Genomic DNA, 18,234 nt, shown 5'->3' on the forward strand with positions numbered 1-18,234 from the left:
CCACACCTGGAGTATTGGGTGCAGTTTTGGTCACCTTATCTAAGGAAGGATGTTCTTGCAATGGAGGGAGTGCAGAGGTAATTCACCAGGCTGATACCTGGAATGGCAGGAATGACTTATGAGGAAAGATTGCACAAATTGGGATTGTACTCGCTGGAGTTTAGAAGATTGAGAGGGGATCTCATAGAGACATATAAAATTCTGGCAGGACTGGACAGGATGGATGCAGATGGGATGTTTCCAATGATGGGAAAATCCAGAACCCGGGGCCATGGTTTGAGGATAATAGGCAAACCATTTAGGACCGAGATGAGGAGGAATTTCTTAACCCAGAGGGTGGTGAATCTGTGGAATTCATTGCCGCAGAGGGCAGTAGAGGCAGGTTCATTAAATCTATTTAAGAGGGAATTAGATATATTTCTTCAGTATAAGGGTATTAAAGGTTATGGAGAGAAGGCGGGGACGTGGTACTGAACTTTAAGATCAGCCATGATCTCGTTGAATGGCGGAGCAGGTTCGAAGGGTCGAATGACCTACTCCTGCTCTTATCTTCTATGTTTCTATATTTCTATGAAATCCCAACATTCTAAACTGTCCTCCAGACTATGACTCATGCTCTGGGCCACCTTCCACTCCACAGCACCCCCAGTGATGATTTATCGACCAAGTCCAGAAATCTTTAGATAATTTTCTGCTCATGCTCACTCCGTCTCCCACTCTCTTAGCAGTCCACCCTCACCTTGGCTGTCTAAGGCAAACTCACTTTTTAACATAAAACCACACAACACATAGGCCAATACACAACATAGAACTCTAACATAGTTTAATATAAGATTATGCAATAGAAGAAAAGCACTATATATCAAAAATGCACAATTTAATCTTCAAAAAGAATATTGAAATTGGAAGAATTTAAACATAAATTTAACAATTTAATTGTTTATTTTTCCCCTGACAGTAGCTACCAAATTAGGAAAAAAAAATGTGCAATATGTTTCTTTAAAGGAAAATAATTATGATATATTGTACCTAATTTATTTTCAACAAGTTAAATAAAAAATGTTTATGCTGGTGCAGATTGAGGGAGTGGTGAATTGACATTAGCTTGTAAATGAAATATTGATTATGAAATAAAGAACATTTTAAAATCTGGGTTTTTCCTTTTAAATTAGTGGGCTATTATCATATCTCGATTGACCAGTGAGAAGCAAATGTTAACCTGTATTTTTGATGTTTGGATAAAATGTCGGCCTATTTTCTCCAGCAGTGATAAAGTTTTAGATGTTTAGCTTTTACATGTTACTCTGTATCTCCATTTTTGGTTTGTATTCAAATGAATATTTGGTTTCAATTAAGATTGGCATGTTTTCATTTGCAAACGGTTCAAAAAAATTTCCTTTAAATATATTTTGGATAGAATTTTTTTTAGGTGTGTTTTTGGAAAAAAAAACTTCTAAGTTGAATTGACCAGGTGGCGTTTCTGTTAATTTTGTTCCTGGATTCCAATGTAATTTACTGAATTATTGCAAGACCCAAGCCAGTTGTATTTGTGGTTTTCCCAGAGTTTTTCCTGATATGCCTGAATAAGTTCTTGTCAAATGAACTATCTCAACTGGCAAATATAGAATGGTTCAGATGTTTGTATCCATTTAGGAATATACCTCAAATTTCAAATGGCATTTTCTTGATGGAAACTGAAAATCAAGGATGAAAACTTAACCGAGATTTGACCAAATTTTTAATTAATCAGCCCACAAGAGCAAAATGATGCACATGGTATGAATCTGAAATAAAACACAATGTTATAAATACTTAGCATGCCAGGCAGAATTTGCTAAGCAAGAAAATTAAATTAGTTCACCAGGACATTTATGTTTGTTGTTCACATCTAAATTGCTAAGTGTTTCCAGCATTTTCCAATTTGTAATCGAGTCTCAAGATTTATTTTCTAAAGGGCAATTTGCTAACGTTTCCCCATTTTTTAAAAGTTATAACAGGAAGTGGTAACACAAGGAAGAGCATTAATTCGGATTTGTGGAAGTGAATGTAACCTTCAATTGACTAGTGAGAGAAAATGGAAAGCTGGATGATCATTGTAATCTTCTTTTAATATTTAATACATTTTACTGTTAAGATAGCTGTTAAATCAAGGCATTATGAAATGGTCCATCATCCTACTTTGTAATAATCTGAATAGATGAAAATAAGAATGTAATTATAAGTAGCAGTAGTGCACCATCCCATCCTTCCAGCCATTCAGAATTTATTATCATGAATGTGTTACAAAATTCATTGTTTTGTGGCAGCATTACAATTAAAATATTGCTATGAAATTGCATTTAAGATTAAATTAGTGCAAAACTAAGAGAAAGTGAGGTAGTGTTTGTGTTTCATTGCCTATGGAAATCTAATGGCAGAGGAGAAGCAGCTGTCCTTGTGCCACTGGATGTTTGTCTTCAGGGTCCTGCACCTCCTTCCCGATGATAGCAGTGTGAAGAGGACATGGCCTGGGTGGTGAGGGTCCTTGAGGATAGAGTCAGTTTTCTTAAGTCATCACCTCTTGTAGATGTCCTCGCTGGAGTGGAGACTGATGCCATGATGGCATTGGCTGAGTTCACAAATCCGTAGCTTTTCTTGTCCTGTGCATAGGCACCTCCTCACCAAATAATGATGCAACCAGACAGAATCCTCTCCATGGTACACCTGTAGAAATTTTCAAGAGTCTTTGGTGTCATACCAAGTCTTTTCAAACTTCTCTCGAAGTATAGCCGCAGGCGAGCCTTTTTTGTGATTGCATTGACGTGGATGGCCCAGGACAGATCCTCAAAGATGTTGACACCCAGCATGAAGCTCTCAACTCTTTCCACTCCTTGATGAGGATTGGTTCATGTTCTCCTGAATTGCCATCCTAAGTCCACAAACAGCTTCTTAGTTTTGCGATCGCTGAGTATAAGGTTTCTGTGTTACACCACTAAACTAACTGATCCATATCCCTCCTGGACGCTTCCTCATCGCTGCTTGTGATTGTGGTGCCATCAGCAAATATGAATTGTGCTTAGCCACACAGCCATGGGTGTAGAGTTAGTAGAGCAGTGGGTTAAGAACACATCCTTGAAGTGGCCTTATGTTGATTGTCAGTGAGGAGGCGATGTTGTTTCTGATTTGTACTGACTGGTCTTCCGATTAGGAAGTCAAGGATCCAGTTACAAAGTGGGGTTGCAGAGGCCCAGATTTTGGGGCTTGCTGACCTGCACTGAGGGAATGATGGTGTCATCAGGATCCTGGTTGATCTTCTCCTTCAATATTGTTTAGCTGTTCTTTCTCCAAATCCCTTGATTCCAGACATTTATCAATCTTTGATTTAATTAACATTGTGATTAAGCTTCCACAGCCCTTTAGCATAGAGAATTCCAAATATGCATCTCTTTACCTCCTTCTCTCCTTCTGCTTATCTCAGTCCAGAATGGTTTTCCCCAAATACACAGGTGTTTGGGATTTAGAGGAAACAATTCTTGTGTTGTTAAATTCATAAGGAGGGCAAGTCATTCTGTCAACATGAGAGGAAAAAACAATCTTTTGCCTATGAAAGATGGCTATTTTGATTTTCCATCATTTATTGATGCAGTTTCCTTTTATAATTTGAAGTAATGGAGCTTTATTTAAATCTACGCACTATCCTTGGTTATGGCAGTCAAGGTGTGGATGGCTGGACAAAATACAAAGTTTTGGAATATATATTAGGTTTTCCTGCAAGTTGAATTGTTGTGAGATTGCTGAGTCAGTGGTGATTTTTTAAGAATAAGGAAGGTATTTAAAATTGGACATATTCCAACATGTGTGAAATTAATCCAATGCTAATAATATATTTAACTTTAAATATTGCACTTATCATTTGTATTATATCTCTATTATTGTTCCAAAAATAAAGTGTTTAGGATTATCGACATGATTAATAGAAATTTTTTATAAAGCGATTTCTAATACTCATTGCAAAGGAAAAACATTATGTTGTCTGTGATTGATGATGGCAGCAGGTGGAGAGTGAATATATTTTTCCTCTAAAATCAGAGACTTTTCTAACCTTCATTGAAATAGCAATATAATTATATTATAGTTCAGCAAATGGGATGATGCAGGCCTAGTTTCATGAATTATAATTGGATACAATCAGCCATCTAATCAGTGGTATTTTACAGAGTGAACTTGAAATCAGATTTGAAAATAGTAGTCTTAAGTTTTCAAAGGGATTAAAAAAAAAGCTTTGTTTTAAAATTTAATTTAGAATAATTAAAATGAAGAAAGTGATCACAGTTTTACCCTCCTAACCTTTACTTTTATTAACTTATTTTGATTGTTTGATTTCTGTGAAAGCTGCGCAGGGTGTTGGAGTGAGGTGAGATTTAAACAGTTATCATGGTGCTGTTAATCGATGCTAGTCAGTAATTTCAAACTTGAAAAATAAATGTTTTCTGTGACTATATAAAATGGATTGACATTTCTTTTTCTCTTTTTCTACTATTAAAGGAAATGTACTCAAAGGGAATAATTCCACTCTCTTCAATAAAATTGGTGCATCGATTGGGAGACAACAAATTTGAGGTGGTGTCCTTCAATAGGATTTTTACTTTCAGGGTTGAAAAGGAAGGTAAGGCAATAACTTACCCAGAAGTGTTGTTTAGTTTGGCTTGCCCCTGGGAATGTACACATTATAATTTGCAGTCGATTATGTATGTAATGCACTTTTCCACTGATACTTGATGCCTACCGTTCTGACCCCACTCACCTGTTACCTTCCCACCAGCAAAAAATTTACTCAGTAAACAGATGTTCTGTTTTGAATTAGAAACAATTCACTGAAGAGTTGATTCAGTTTAATTTTGTTCTGTGTTCTAATCCCTGTGTATTCTTTCAGATGGTTGAGTTGAAGTTGGGAATTCTAGTCTTGATGTGGATCTCGACTCTTGATTTGTGAGGAGCTATAATGCGTAACTCACTGATTTATCATCCTCACATGGTTCCCCCCACTCCCCCCAGCAAATAGGCATGCATATTTTTCATATGGTTGCAATAACATTGTGCAACTACAGTGCCCTCCTTTGTTTTTGGGACAAAGACACTTTTTTTATCCCCCTTTATTTGCCCCTGTGTCCTACAGTTTTAAATTTGTAATCAAACAATTCACATGTAGTCAAAGTGCACATTCCAAATTTTATTCATGGTTTTTGTATACATTTTGGTTTGGTCATGTAGAAATTACAGCACTTTTTATACATAGTTCCCTCATTTCAGGGCACATAGTGTTTGGTACATTTGGCTTCACAGGTGCTTGTGGTGTGTTTAATTGCTTCATTGATGCAAGTATAAGAGAGCTAGGCTTGTTTCCAAGCTTTTGGTCACCTTTGGAGTCTGTAGTTCAACATGAGGACCAGAGTATAGATGGCACTTTCCAATCTCTCGTATTTCCCAATTTCAAAACATGTCATCTTCACAGAAACGTAAGCGACGATATGTAATTGCAGCTTATTTAGCTTTAGTTTGTTGATAAAATATTTTGCATAACTGCATTGTGATTTTTCAAACATGAACAAATAAAGCATACTGTATAATGATAGCACTATTCTTCTTTAAACAGTTAAACCAAAATTAAGATGATTAAAATGAAATGAGATAAATTCTTGAGAGCTTATATGTCTGTCATGATTCTTCAAAGAATGAGAGCAAGCTCCCGTACGCCTGGATTTTATGACACATGATGTCATAATAACTATGGTAACACTACAAACAATTCTTACTTAAAGGGATAGCCATAAAATTAACTAAAAATCATAAACACAAGGTTTTAACCTTCATATAGAGTGGTTCCAATGAAAGTCAAAGAAACCATTATGAGGTTGTAAAACAAGAATAAAAGAACAAGAGATGTTGCCCAAATGTTAGGATTACATAATCAACTGATTGGAACATCAAGAAGTAAGAGCATACTGGTGAACTCAGTAATCGCAAAAGGACTGGTATTCCAAGGAAGATCTCCACTGCTGATGACAGAAGAATGCTCATCATAACGAAGAAAAATCCTCAGATCAGAAACACTCTTCAGGAGGCAGGTGTGGACACGTCAATGACGACTGTCCTCAGAAGACTTCATGAACAGAAATACAGAGGCTACATGGCAAGATACAAACCACTAGTTAGCCACAGAAAGGATGGCCAGATTGCAGGCTGCTAAGAACTATTTAAAAGAGTCTGCAGAATTCTGGAAAATAGACTTGTGGACAGATGAGACCAAGATTAACCTGTATCAGAATGATGGCAAGAGCCAAGTGTGGAGGCATAAAGGAACTGCCCAAGATCCAAAGCATACCACCTTTACCATGGTTTGGTGATGAACTAAATAAAGTGGAGAGCAGGGGTTAGTTTGAATATTCATACTGGATACAAGCTAAAGATACAGACATGTGAGTATATATATATATATATATATATATATATATATATATATATATATATATATCAGTCACCTTTCTTGTTAGTAGTAGTTGTGTTTGCCACATTGCAATGTCATATTTTAGCACAGAATTAGTTCTTTCAGTAATACATGTCAAGGTCTTGACATTAATTTTATGCTGCCGAACAGCACTTTTAATTAATGTTAGGTTTAACATTGCATGTGGCATTTATGCCCTGGATTTTAAACAAAAGAATGTGAACTTGAACTAAAGTGTCATTTTATTTTTTGCAGTTTGAAACTACCCAAAGGACAAACAATGTGTTTTTTTTTTGTTTAGCATTAAAATATCACTGATAGTCAAACTTCTATGTTCTGTGCCTTGGACTGGAGAGCTGGAGTTTGTTGTATTGGCTACGCTTTATTTATGGGGCATTAATTTGGATTGTTTCGCTTCTTAATATGCATTCTATTAAAATCAATGATCAATTATCTTGGGAAAGTAATTCTGCTTCTCCTTTTGGATGAAGCAAGATTGTTAGTAAATGTGCATGCAGCAAGCAGAAGCTTAATTGAAATTAGAGTTGAAGGCCACGCTTCAAAGTGGATTCTTTATTTGCCAGCTTATTACAGCTATATTTTAGTTTGATTTGGTTTTAACATTCTGGCTGCTGTGGATTTACACCCATTTTTGTACTTGAATGTGTCATCTAGGCAGCTGAAGTGATGTGAAGTGCTAATGAAAATGCCAAAAAGATGAGGCTTTCAAATCCTCCTTCATCATATTCGTCAAATAGAACAATAGCTCAGACTTTGATCCAAGTTTTGTTAACAAAAAATAGTGTCTGTATTTCATTGGTTGTTGTGTAGTTTCCACTACCTTCCAAGATAAAAAAGTTATGAACAACCTCTAGGGTAATACATTTGGGTGAAATAGCTCAGAAGTAGCAGGCTCGCGCCACCAGTCCAGAAACTGGACTTCAAGCTTCAGTGCTGGGTCTGAGCTTATGATCTAAGATGGGTTTTCACTGCAACACAAAGGGAGTATGGTGCAACCAACCTTTTCTTGAGGTGTCTCTGATAAGTGGCTCTTAAGTTAGCTTGATTTCCATCTACAAACTTTTCTGGATTACCGCAGAAAGAATATGTAATGAAGGATCCAGACCTCCAGAAAAAAAATAATTTACACAGACAGAGGTCAGGCATGATGGACAGATAGGGTCGTGATATGTAAATAATCTTTGTTCGTTGGTTGCATTTCAGCCAACTTATGAAGTTTGTAATGCCTGGTTATTTAGCTTCAGTAACCCTTGAATGTAAAGCTGGTACCTGTCATCTCACATCGCAGGTTAATGTTGTGAGCAGCTGTTACCAGGTGAAGCGAGGCTGCACTCTTGTTGATGGGAAATGCACTTAGGCTGGAGAAGTACAAAGTGGGAAACAGGAATTGAATCTGACCTGGGAAATGAAGGAATGGAGCAAAATGGGAAGGAACAGACTCCCATGTTTTCTGAAGCTGTACTGGAGACCTTAGTAGAGAAAGTGTAGTTGGGCAAAAGACCTACCTGACAAGACCACAGAAGGAAATGGGAGCAGCTAGCTGTGCTAAGCCATGTCAGGAGTCGTATGCTGGCATGCTGTGATTTCAGAATTTTTAAGACTTTGCACAAGACAGATCCATCTTCAATGCAATTTGAAAATGTGAAGATCTGCAGATGCAGATCTGATGGACTACAAACAAAGGGATGGGAATATTCAGCAAATTATACAGGATTTGTGGAGAGAGAAAAATAATGTTAATGTTTAAGGTCACTGATCCTTCAATGTCATGCCCAATCCACTGCAGTTCCATGGCAAAAGAAAACCTGCTGAAGTAACTCACCAGCATCTGTGGAGACAAAGGGAAGATTGATGTTTCGGCGTGAGACCCTGCATCAGAGTGCAGGATCCCCTATTTCTGTGCCGGTCACCTGCTCCCCCAGAATCTGTAACCCCTTGTGTCCCACTGCCAGCACAGGTGCCACCATCTTGGGCTCAGATGGCTGCAGGACATTGGAAAAAAAAACACCATCAGCTCCTCTAACAGGCTGATTAAAAACCTGTACGGACCTGTTGGCATCACAACCTAGTAGTCAACTAGGTGTTGAGGGAACATGTGGATCAAAGGATGTTCCTCTGAAAGGAACAAGATGGTGTGTGCATTTTCTGAATTTTGGATACTATTGGGTTATAGACCAAGCAAGCAGAATGATGCCCAGCTAGGGCTGTGGGCCTATTTCCATGCAGTAAAACTGAGATGATATGAGGTACCATTTTTCAAATGTAGAGTCCCCTTGCAGTGGAGAAAGCCAAAGGCTGACAGGTGGGCATGAGTAAGGGAAGGGGAAACGCCATGCTGCTGAGACCTCACGATGGCAGTCGTGGACAGAGGTGGAGGAGGTGCCCGTGAATCTCTGCTTCACTTACTGGCTCTTGGTTCCAGGCTGGTGGTGAGGGAGGAGGTGTAGGGACAAGTGTTGCCCTTCTTACAATTACAGGGAAAGTGCCAGGGGACAGTGTATGATGGTGGATGGCGCTGAGTTTACCGGGGAATCATGGAGAGAGAGTCACTGATGAAAAAGCAGAAGACGCAACTGGTAGTGGGATTGTGTGGCAGCTGGCAGAATTGGCGAGGAATGAGGTACTTGACAGAGAGGCTGGTCAAGTGAAAGATGAGGGCCAGGAGAACTCTGTTCTGTCTAGGAGGATTGTGGAGAAAGTGGAAGGATACAGGCCACAGCTCCATCAGTCACAGAAGAGAATACACAAAAGAGGTGGAGAAACAGCAGGTCGTGCAGCATTTCTAGGAAGCAAAGAGATATATCCACAGTTTTGGGCCTGAGCCCTTTATCAATCTATGAGCAAAAAGCAAACAGGCATCAAAATAAAATGTGGGGGAAAGAGGGAAGATGGGTCAGGGAGAGGAGCGCGGGTCAACAGGCAAGGGAGCATGTGGATATGGGCGGGAGGACAGAGAGAAAAAAAACTGAGAAGTAGTAGGCCTGTGGTCCTTCCCCTGCCCCTTTTCCCCTCCTCTCTTATCCTCTCCCCCACCATTTTATGCTGGCTGCTTTTTGCTCATACCTTGAAGAGCTCAGGCCCGAAATGCTGGTTTTATCCCTTTGCTTACTGCATGATCCACTGAGTCTCTCCAGCACTTTTGTGCATTGCATTATGAAAATCGCTGTGTCAGCAGTCTCTCCTGTTTACCAGGAGAAGGTTACCAGTGTTTCCTCAAAAAGGAGACCTCGAACAGAAAGCCTCATCTCTCGAGAAGCAGAGATTGCTTACACCTGCTAGTGTTACCTCTTGGTGTGCCTTTACAACCAGCAAACTTTGGCAAGTTGTGTGTATTACTACACAACAATAAGGGAATCTTGAACTTAATGTTTTCCATTGATCCAGCTATTGACCTGCCTTATCTATACACAATACTCATCACGGCTGGTCCCTCTACGATGCCAGCAGCTGTGCCATGAGTTGTGGCACTCCTAATTTCACCTTCAATTACTTTGTCCAGCACCTTGCATTCACATTTTTTTAATAATCTGCCCTTGCCAATTGTTTCTTATGAAAGAAATATATGAAGAGAGAATGGAGGAAGATGGTATTTGTTCAGAAGAGGCCGTTAAGTGCTATTATGTTCATTCTATTAAAATAAAAGTGCAAATAGTGATCAATTTTCAGAGGTAAGACACAAGATGGATTCCACAGTAAATTGTAACTGGTAATTTGTGTTGAAATGCTGACCAATCTACACTTCAAAATTACTAACTTCAGGAGTTCAGCTGCTTCCATGTGTTATAATCACAGCAACATTTCTTCTTCCTTCATTCTGCTCCTCATTAACTGCTTTTACCTTTCATATGTTAAGGAAAGTGGGATTTCCATCTGAACTTTTGCTTCTTAATTTCTACTGGTAACTCCTTCCATTTCTTCAGAAACATTATGATTAATGATTTCACTCTGAAGGTCAGTGAGCATTTTGGATCAGACGGAGTAAGCCTTTGGTTTTCTTTGACAGGTGATAGACATGACTGGATTGACGCAATTTCAAATGCATTGAAATCCGATTCCAGAGTTCAGAACAGTCACTCCACCATTATGACTGACAAGTATGGATTTCTGGATCTAAGGGGCTACAAAGCCAAGATTTGTGTTGTATTGAGAGGCAGCAAAGTTTGGCTTCATAAAAATGAACAGGTAGGTTTGAGCAGTTCAAAATTTCCTACTATAATTTGCACCATTCAATTTAGAAAAAAAATGTTCTTTCTGATGTTGAGCAGGTTGTTGTCTGGATGTGTGGTTTTGCTGCATTGGATTATTTGGATGTGATCACCCTGCAACCACATGGTTGTGCTTAAATGTGCTTGTGTCCAACGGTTGAAGAGTTATCAAAGCATATCTCATTAATGTGGATCTGGGATTTGATGTGCAGAAAATCCATAATGATTATCATTTGTTTGGTCATTTTGTAGAGAATTTATATTAACAACTAATTGCTGCCGGTGCCACGCGCTAGTGAGGGTAGAAATAGGAGGGTGTGGAGGATGAATGCGTGGCTAAAGAGATGGTGCAGGGGGCAAGGGATAAGATTTCTGGATCATTGGGATCTCTTCTGGGGAAGGTCGGACCTGTACAAAAGGGACGGACTCCAATTGAACTGGAGGGGGACCAATGTCTGGCAAGCAGATTTGCTAGAGCTGTGGGGGAAGGTTTAAACTAGTTTGGCAGGGGGGTGGGGAACAGAGTGTGAGAGCAGTGTCAAGGGAGCATGGCCACCTAGATAAGAATAACAACGATAACAAAGGTAGGATGGAGATTAGGGTAGAAGGTAGAAAAGAGAATGTATGTGAGGGTCCTTCTCTGAAATGCATATATTTTAATGCAAGAAGCATAGTGAACAAGTTAGACGAGCTGAGAGCATGGACAGATACTTGGGGTCACGATATTGTGGCAATTAGTGAGACCTGGCTACAAGAGGGGCAGGACTGGCAACTTAACGTTCCAGGATACATTTGTTTTAGATGTGATAGATCAGGGGGTAAAAAAGGGGGAGGAGTTGCTCTGCTTGTTAAGGAGGACATTACTGCCGTGAGATGGCAATATGGTCTGGAGGGATCATCCAGTGAGGCTGTTTGGGTGGAATTGAAGGGTGAAGGAGACATGAGGGTGCTAATAGGGGTGTATTACAGACCACCAAATGGGTCAAGAAAACTAGAGGAACAAATGTGTAGAGAGATAACGTATATGTGTGAGAATCATAAGGTAGTGATCATGGGAGATTTTAACTTCCCTCACATTGATTGGGATACCCATACAGTTAGAGGGCTGGATGGGCTAGAGTTCGTTAAATATGTTCAAGATTGTTTTCTGAATCGATTAGTAGAAGAACCGACTCGGGACAGTGTAATACTGGATCTCCTGTTAGGGAACGAGCTAGGTCAGGTATCAGACATTAATGTTGGAGATCCAACTGGGTCTAGTGATCATAATTCTGTTAGTTTTAAGGTAGTTTTAGGGTAGAGCAAGGAGGGGCCTAAAGTTGAGGATCTGGATTGGAGAAGAGCAAATTTAGAAGGAATAAGAAGGGATTTGGGGGGTATTGAATGGGACAGGATAGTTTCAAGTGAGGGTGTAAATGAAAAATGGAGGATATTCAAAAAAGACATTTTGAGGGTACAGAGTAGTTATGTCCCAGTGAGGATCAAAGGAAAGGCTGGAAGTCATAGGGAGGCTTGGTTTTCAAGGAATATTGGAAATTTGGTTAGGAGAAAAAGGGAGGCGTACAAAAGGTATAAAGAACAGGGAGCTGACAATTTGAAGGAGGACTACAAGGAGTGTAGAAGGAATCTTAAGAAAGAAATTAGAAAGGCCAAAAAAGGGCACGAAGAGGCTTTGGCAGACAGAGTAAAAATAAATCCAAAGGGTTTCTATAAGTACATTAAAAGTAAAAGATTAGTGAGGGATAAAATTGGACCCTTTGTAGATAGTGAGGGTAGGCTGAATGAGAAGACAGAGGAAATGGGGGAAATTTTGAATGATTTCTTTGCCTCGGTATTCACTAGGGAAAAAAATATTGAACCAGTTGAGGTAAAGAAAAATAGTGGGGAGGTAATGAAGCATATAAGGATAACCGAGGAGGTAGTGATGGCCGTGTTAAAAAAAGATCAAGGTGGATAAATCTCCGGGACCGGACAAAATATTCCCAAGGACACTCAGGGAGGCTAGTGGACAGATAGTGGGGCCATTAACAGAGATATTTAGGATGTCACTGGCCACGGGGGTAGTGCCAAAGGATTGGAGGGTGGCGCATGTGGTTCCGCTCTTTAAGAAAAGTTCTAAATGTAAACCTGGGAATTATAGGCCCGTGAGTCTGACATCTGTGGTGGGCAAGTTGATGGAAAGTGTTCTGAGGGATGGTATTTACAAATATTTGGAGGTACAGGGATTGCTAGGGAGTAATCAGCATGGTTTTGTCAGGGGTAGATCATGCTTGACAAACCTGATTGAGTTTTTCGAGGGGGTTACAAAAAAGGTTGATGAAGGGAAAGCTGTGGATGTTGTCTATTTAGACTTTAGTAAAGCTTTTGACAAAGTTCTCAAAGGAGGTTAGGAAAAAAGGTGGAGGCATTAGGTATAAATAAGGAGGTAGTGAAATGGATTCAGCAATGGTTGGAAGGGAGGTGTCAGAGAGTAGTGGTAGAAAATTGTTTGTCCAATTGGAGGCCGGTGACTAGTGGAGTTCCTCAGGGATCGGTCCTGGGTCCACTATTGTTTGTTATATATATTAATGATCTGGAAGTAGGGGTGGAGAATTGGATAAGCAAGTTTGCGGATGATACAAAGATTGGTGGTGTTGTGGACAGTGAGGAAGATTACCGTAGATTAAAAGGTGATTTAGGAAGGCTGGAGGTGTGGGCTGAGAAATGACTGATGGAATTTAATACAGATAAGTGTGAGGTATTATATTTTGGAAAGGCAAATCTAAATATGTCATATGCATTAAATGGTAGGCTATTGAGATGTGCAGAGCAACAAAGGGATTCAGGAGTGATGGTAAATAGTACCCTCAAGGCTGATACTCAGATAGATGGTATGGTGAAGAAGGCATTTAGAATGTTGGCCTTCATAAATCGGAGTATTGAATTCAAGAGTAGGGAGGTTATGATGAAATTGTACAAGGCATTGGTGAGGCCAAATTTGGAGTACTGTGTACAGTTTTGGTCACCAAATTATAGGAAAGATATAAACAAAATAGAGAGAGTGCAGAAAAGGTTCACGAGAATGTTGACGGGATTTCAAGGTCTGAGTTACAGGGAAAGGTTGTGCAGAGAGGGACTTTTTTCTCTGGAGTGTAGAAGATTGAGAGGGGACTTGATAGAGGTGTTTAAGATTTTAAAAGGGACAGACAGAGTAAACGTGGATAGGCTTTTTCAATTAAGAGTGGGGAAGATTCAAACTAGAGGGCAAGGTTTAAGATTGAAGGGGGAAAATTATAAGGGGAACATGAGGGGAAATTTCTTTACGCAAAGGGTGGTAGGGATGTGGAATGAGCTTCCGACAGACGTGGTCGAGGCGGGATAATTGGTTACATTTAAGGGAAGACTGGATAGTTACATGGATAGGAGAGGACTGGAGGGGTATGGACCGGGTGCTGGTCAGTGGGACTAGGAGGGTGGGGATTTGTTATGGCATGGACTAGTAGGGCTGAACTGGCCTGTTCTGTGCTGTAAGTGGTTATATGGTTATAAGTAGTGATTTCTGCATTTTGTTATTGTGGCATTTCAAGATGCAAGCATTTTATTGTTATTTTTAGTCTTTAAAGTTAAATTTAGTTGTCCTTTTGTATTTCCTGTGTTCCACAACAGTCTACCGTTCAATGCTAACTTCCTTAACCAGCATTGATTCAGTGAAATAAAGAATTAGTGTCAATAGCCCATGTGTAGTTTACATACAATCTGATATTTGTACGGGACCACAAACATTTGGTTTTAAAATATTTTAATTTTAATTGTTTACCACTGCTTATTCATCCAATTTAATTTTCCAATCTACTTTCAAACACTTCAAGTTAAACAGTCTTTTAAAAGGTGGTATCATGTTCTGAGGTTGTAGTTTTTAAAACCATTATTTTGCCCTTTTAACTTAAATCATAGCTTTTACACATTTATATTTATCACCTCTTTTTCTGTAGGATCATGGCATTAATCCAGGTGAGTGCTGTTACTCAGAATTGTAGTAAACTTTATTTACTTTTATTTCCCCCTTATATGTGGAAGTACAAGTGCCATGCTCCTTTGAACAATACATAAATCCATTTTGTGGTGATTCACGTACACTCAAGTTGCAAAATGAATTCCCATATAAGGATCAATTATCTTTTGCAAACAGTGACTATAGGAGTGCTAATTAACATTTTCTGATTTGGTTCCTCAGTATATTATTCTAAATGCATCCTTTGAGCATGCCTTCCATTTCAGTTTGTCATTTTAAATGTCTCCATGATTATTATGCTACTTTTGCAATATGCACCTATAAATTCCAGATTTAGATTCTGTCCAACACTGTTAGTGTTGCCCATAACCTGAGGTCATTAATAGTTTCTGTTCTTTGTTTTTCGTTTGATCCAAATCAGTAACAAATCCAGATTAAGAAAGTCTTTATCACTTGTTAACATTATCTTGATCTCTTCCTTTATTAACAGAGCTACCTATTTCATTTTTAGAAATTGTTCACTCCGGAATAATTTGTTTCCAATCCTGCTGACTTGTCAATCAAGTTTATTGATGGTTCCAGATTAGACTGATGTTACACATTTTGCTTGCTTCTATGCAAGATGCTAAATAGCACCTCATTAAGAAGAAATATTTTAATCATACTTTGTTCATTATTGATTTACTTTAAAAAGAGATTTTAGAATGAATGGCCTGTTGCTGTTCAAAAAAATTTAGATTACATTTTAATTTAAATGTACAGCACAGTAGCAGTCCCTTCCAGTCCTTGAGCACATGTCCCTCAAATGCACCAATTAACCGACAACCCTCATACATTTTGAAAAGAGGGAGAAAACCAAAGCACACAGAGGAAACCCACAGGGAGAATGTACAAACTCTTTACAGAGTTGCTGGCGCTGTAATAGCATTGCACTAATTGCAAGCTAACCATGCTAGTTGACCACTGTGGAATTTCAAATGCCCTTAGCCATGGTTAAGGGAAATTTTCATATCTGTCTTTAATTTCTATAGTGTTGAGAAGGACCGGAGGTTTGGGTTACTGGCTATTGTTCAAAGCTGTCATGAAGTTGTGCCAAAACAATACTCTTGGTGAGTTGTACCAAGAAAATGGTCTTTGAAATTTCTCCTCATCAAATGGAACTTGTCTTGGAGGCACTTTTGTCAAATTCATTCAATTTGATAGTTTGAACATAGCTGGTAATCTTTTAACATCAATTGCAAACTCTACACTCTTTAAAATCATTGGTTGATCAGATATGAAGAATCATTAGGTCATTTTTGAAAATGTATTCTAACTTTGTATTTTTAATTTTGAAGGATTTTAAAGCTGGAGTTGGTATTACAGTGGTACACACAAATGTGGCAACCGTCAAAGATATTGATCGAAAATGTTTTGAATTATCTACTCCATTCCGAACTTTCAGGTAAATATTTGAAATTATGCTGCAGATAATTTGCTTTTACTCCCTCTTATATGTCCAGTGAAAATTGCTTCATGACGAGTAACGTGGTTTCTGACCCACAATCACTTTCATAATGGGTGGCACAGTTGGTGTAGCAGTTAGCACAATGCCTATACAGCGCCAGCGATCGGGACCAGGGTTCAAATCCTTCGTTGTCTGTAAGAAGTTTGTACTTTCTCTCAGTGTGTCTGTGGGTTTAACCTGGGGGCTCTGGTTTCCACCCACTGTTCGAAACGTACCGGGAGTGTAGGTTAATTGGATGCAAGTTTGGCGGTAATCATGCTGTAGGTCTTAGAAAATAAATAATTCAGGAGTGTTAACATGTCTGATACAAGGTCATGCAAACAGCAATGAAAGAAGTGATCATTTAATTTCTGTTAACATTATTATGTGAGGGGTTGATGTTGGTCAGGTCATTGATTCACTCTGGTGTCAATGCATCTGAACGCTGACATCTGTGATGGAGAAACAAGTCTCTTTTTAAAGAATATAGAACATGACAGCACTATACAGGCCCTTTAGCCTATGATGTTGTGCTGATCTATGGTAACCTAGTTCACAACAATCGCATCATACTCTATCTCACATCCATAACCCACTTAATTTCCTTATATCAAGGAGTCTTTTGAATGTCCCTATTGCACTGCCTCTACCACCAATCCCACCAACACTGAATAAAAAAACTTAGCTCTGACATTCTCAACTTTCCTCTGCATACCTTAAACTGATGCCCTCTGGTGTTAGATATTGTCGCCGAGGCGAAAAGTACACGTATTCGCCGATGAAGTCACCTCTTATCTTTTCTCACTCCAGCTCTGTCAACCTTGCTTCACCACGGCTTGAACAATCTGAGTCATCACTCTCCGAGAGCTTTCTGTCATGTTTTTTGCTGTGCTAAAGTAACAGTATAATATTATGCCCCAAAACTCTGTGCTAATACATCTATCTTTCTTGCATATTTTTCCAAACAGTGTAAAGTAAAAGGAGTCTTATCCACACAATATATAGTGGAGGCTTGGACCAAATGCCTTTACAGTACAATTTGCTGATAGCATAAATTATGTGAATTAAAAAGATTAACATAACTCAAAATGTGTCAGTCTATCAATTTACTTGATTTTTTGCTGAACTGTACATCAATACCATGGTGGAGGTGAACCTTGGAGAACAGGGACAATTAAAACTGATAAAGGTAGAGATGGGAAAAAACACACACACAAATGCAGGAGAAACTCAGCAGGTCAAACAGTGCCTTTATGTAGCAAAGGTGAAGATACATCACCAATATTTCAGGCTTAAGTCCTTTATCAAGGTGTGGGGGAACATGAGAGATGTCTGAACAAAAGTGGGGGTGAGGGTGGGAGATGGTAGGTGGGGTGGGGGCGAAAACACCTCAGGGGGGGAGGAGTCTAGGCTAGGTGGAGAGAGAAAGGAAGTAGGAACTGGAATAACTAGTTAAAGGGCAAAAAGGCAAGCTTATTAGTGGAATGCAGTGAACTCATTGTTCATGCCCTGGGGTTGGAGAGTGCCCAGACGGAAAAAATGAGGTGTTGTTCCTCCAATCTGCAGGTGGTCAGGGTGGGGTAGTGTGAAAGGCCACAAACAGATATAAGCTTGAGCGTGTGACTTAAAAATGAAATGGTTGGCTATGGGGAGGTTGCTTTTGTTGCGGATGGAGAGGAGGTGCTGGGCGAAGTGATCTCCTAATCTGCGACCGGTCTCTCCGATGTAGAGAAGGCCACAGAGGGTGCACCTGATGCAGCAAATGAGTTCTTTGGAGGTACAGGTGAAGTGTTGCTTCACCTGAAAGGTCTGTTTGAGACCTCGGACTGTGGTGAGGGAGGAGGTGTGGGAACAGGTATTACAGCTCCTATGACCACAATGGAATGTGCTGGGGAGGTGATGGGTGGGGAGGGAAGAGTGCACAAGTGAGTCACGGAGGGAGCGGTCCCTATAGAAGGCTGAGAGTGGAGAAGGAAAAATGGGTCTGGTGGTGGGGTCCTGTAGTAAGTGCCAGAAATTCCAGTGGATCATGTGTTGGATGTGGAGG

The 18,234-nt window shown here is 39.5% G+C and overlaps 1 protein-coding gene across 12 annotated transcripts in view; it reads left to right on the forward strand.

Annotated features, from left to right (window-relative positions):
• Positions 1-18,234, forward strand: part of arap2 (ArfGAP with RhoGAP domain, ankyrin repeat and PH domain 2) — a 473,297-nt gene that overhangs the window by 229,960 nt on the left and 225,103 nt on the right. For all 12 annotated transcript variants that reach the window (XM_069924984.1, XM_069924989.1, XM_069924990.1 and 9 more), the window contains 3 exons: positions 4,525-4,645; positions 10,509-10,687; positions 16,039-16,145. In XM_069924984.1, the coding sequence (XP_069781085.1) occupies positions 4,525-4,645; positions 10,509-10,687; positions 16,039-16,145 (407 nt within the window). The remainder of the gene's footprint in view (positions 1-4,524; positions 4,646-10,508; positions 10,688-16,038; positions 16,146-18,234) is intronic.

This window comes from Narcine bancroftii, chromosome 3 (assembly GCF_036971445.1).
Source record: "Narcine bancroftii isolate sNarBan1 chromosome 3, sNarBan1.hap1, whole genome shotgun sequence".
Classification (NCBI taxonomy): Eukaryota; Metazoa; Chordata; class Chondrichthyes; order Torpediniformes; family Narcinidae; genus Narcine; species Narcine bancroftii.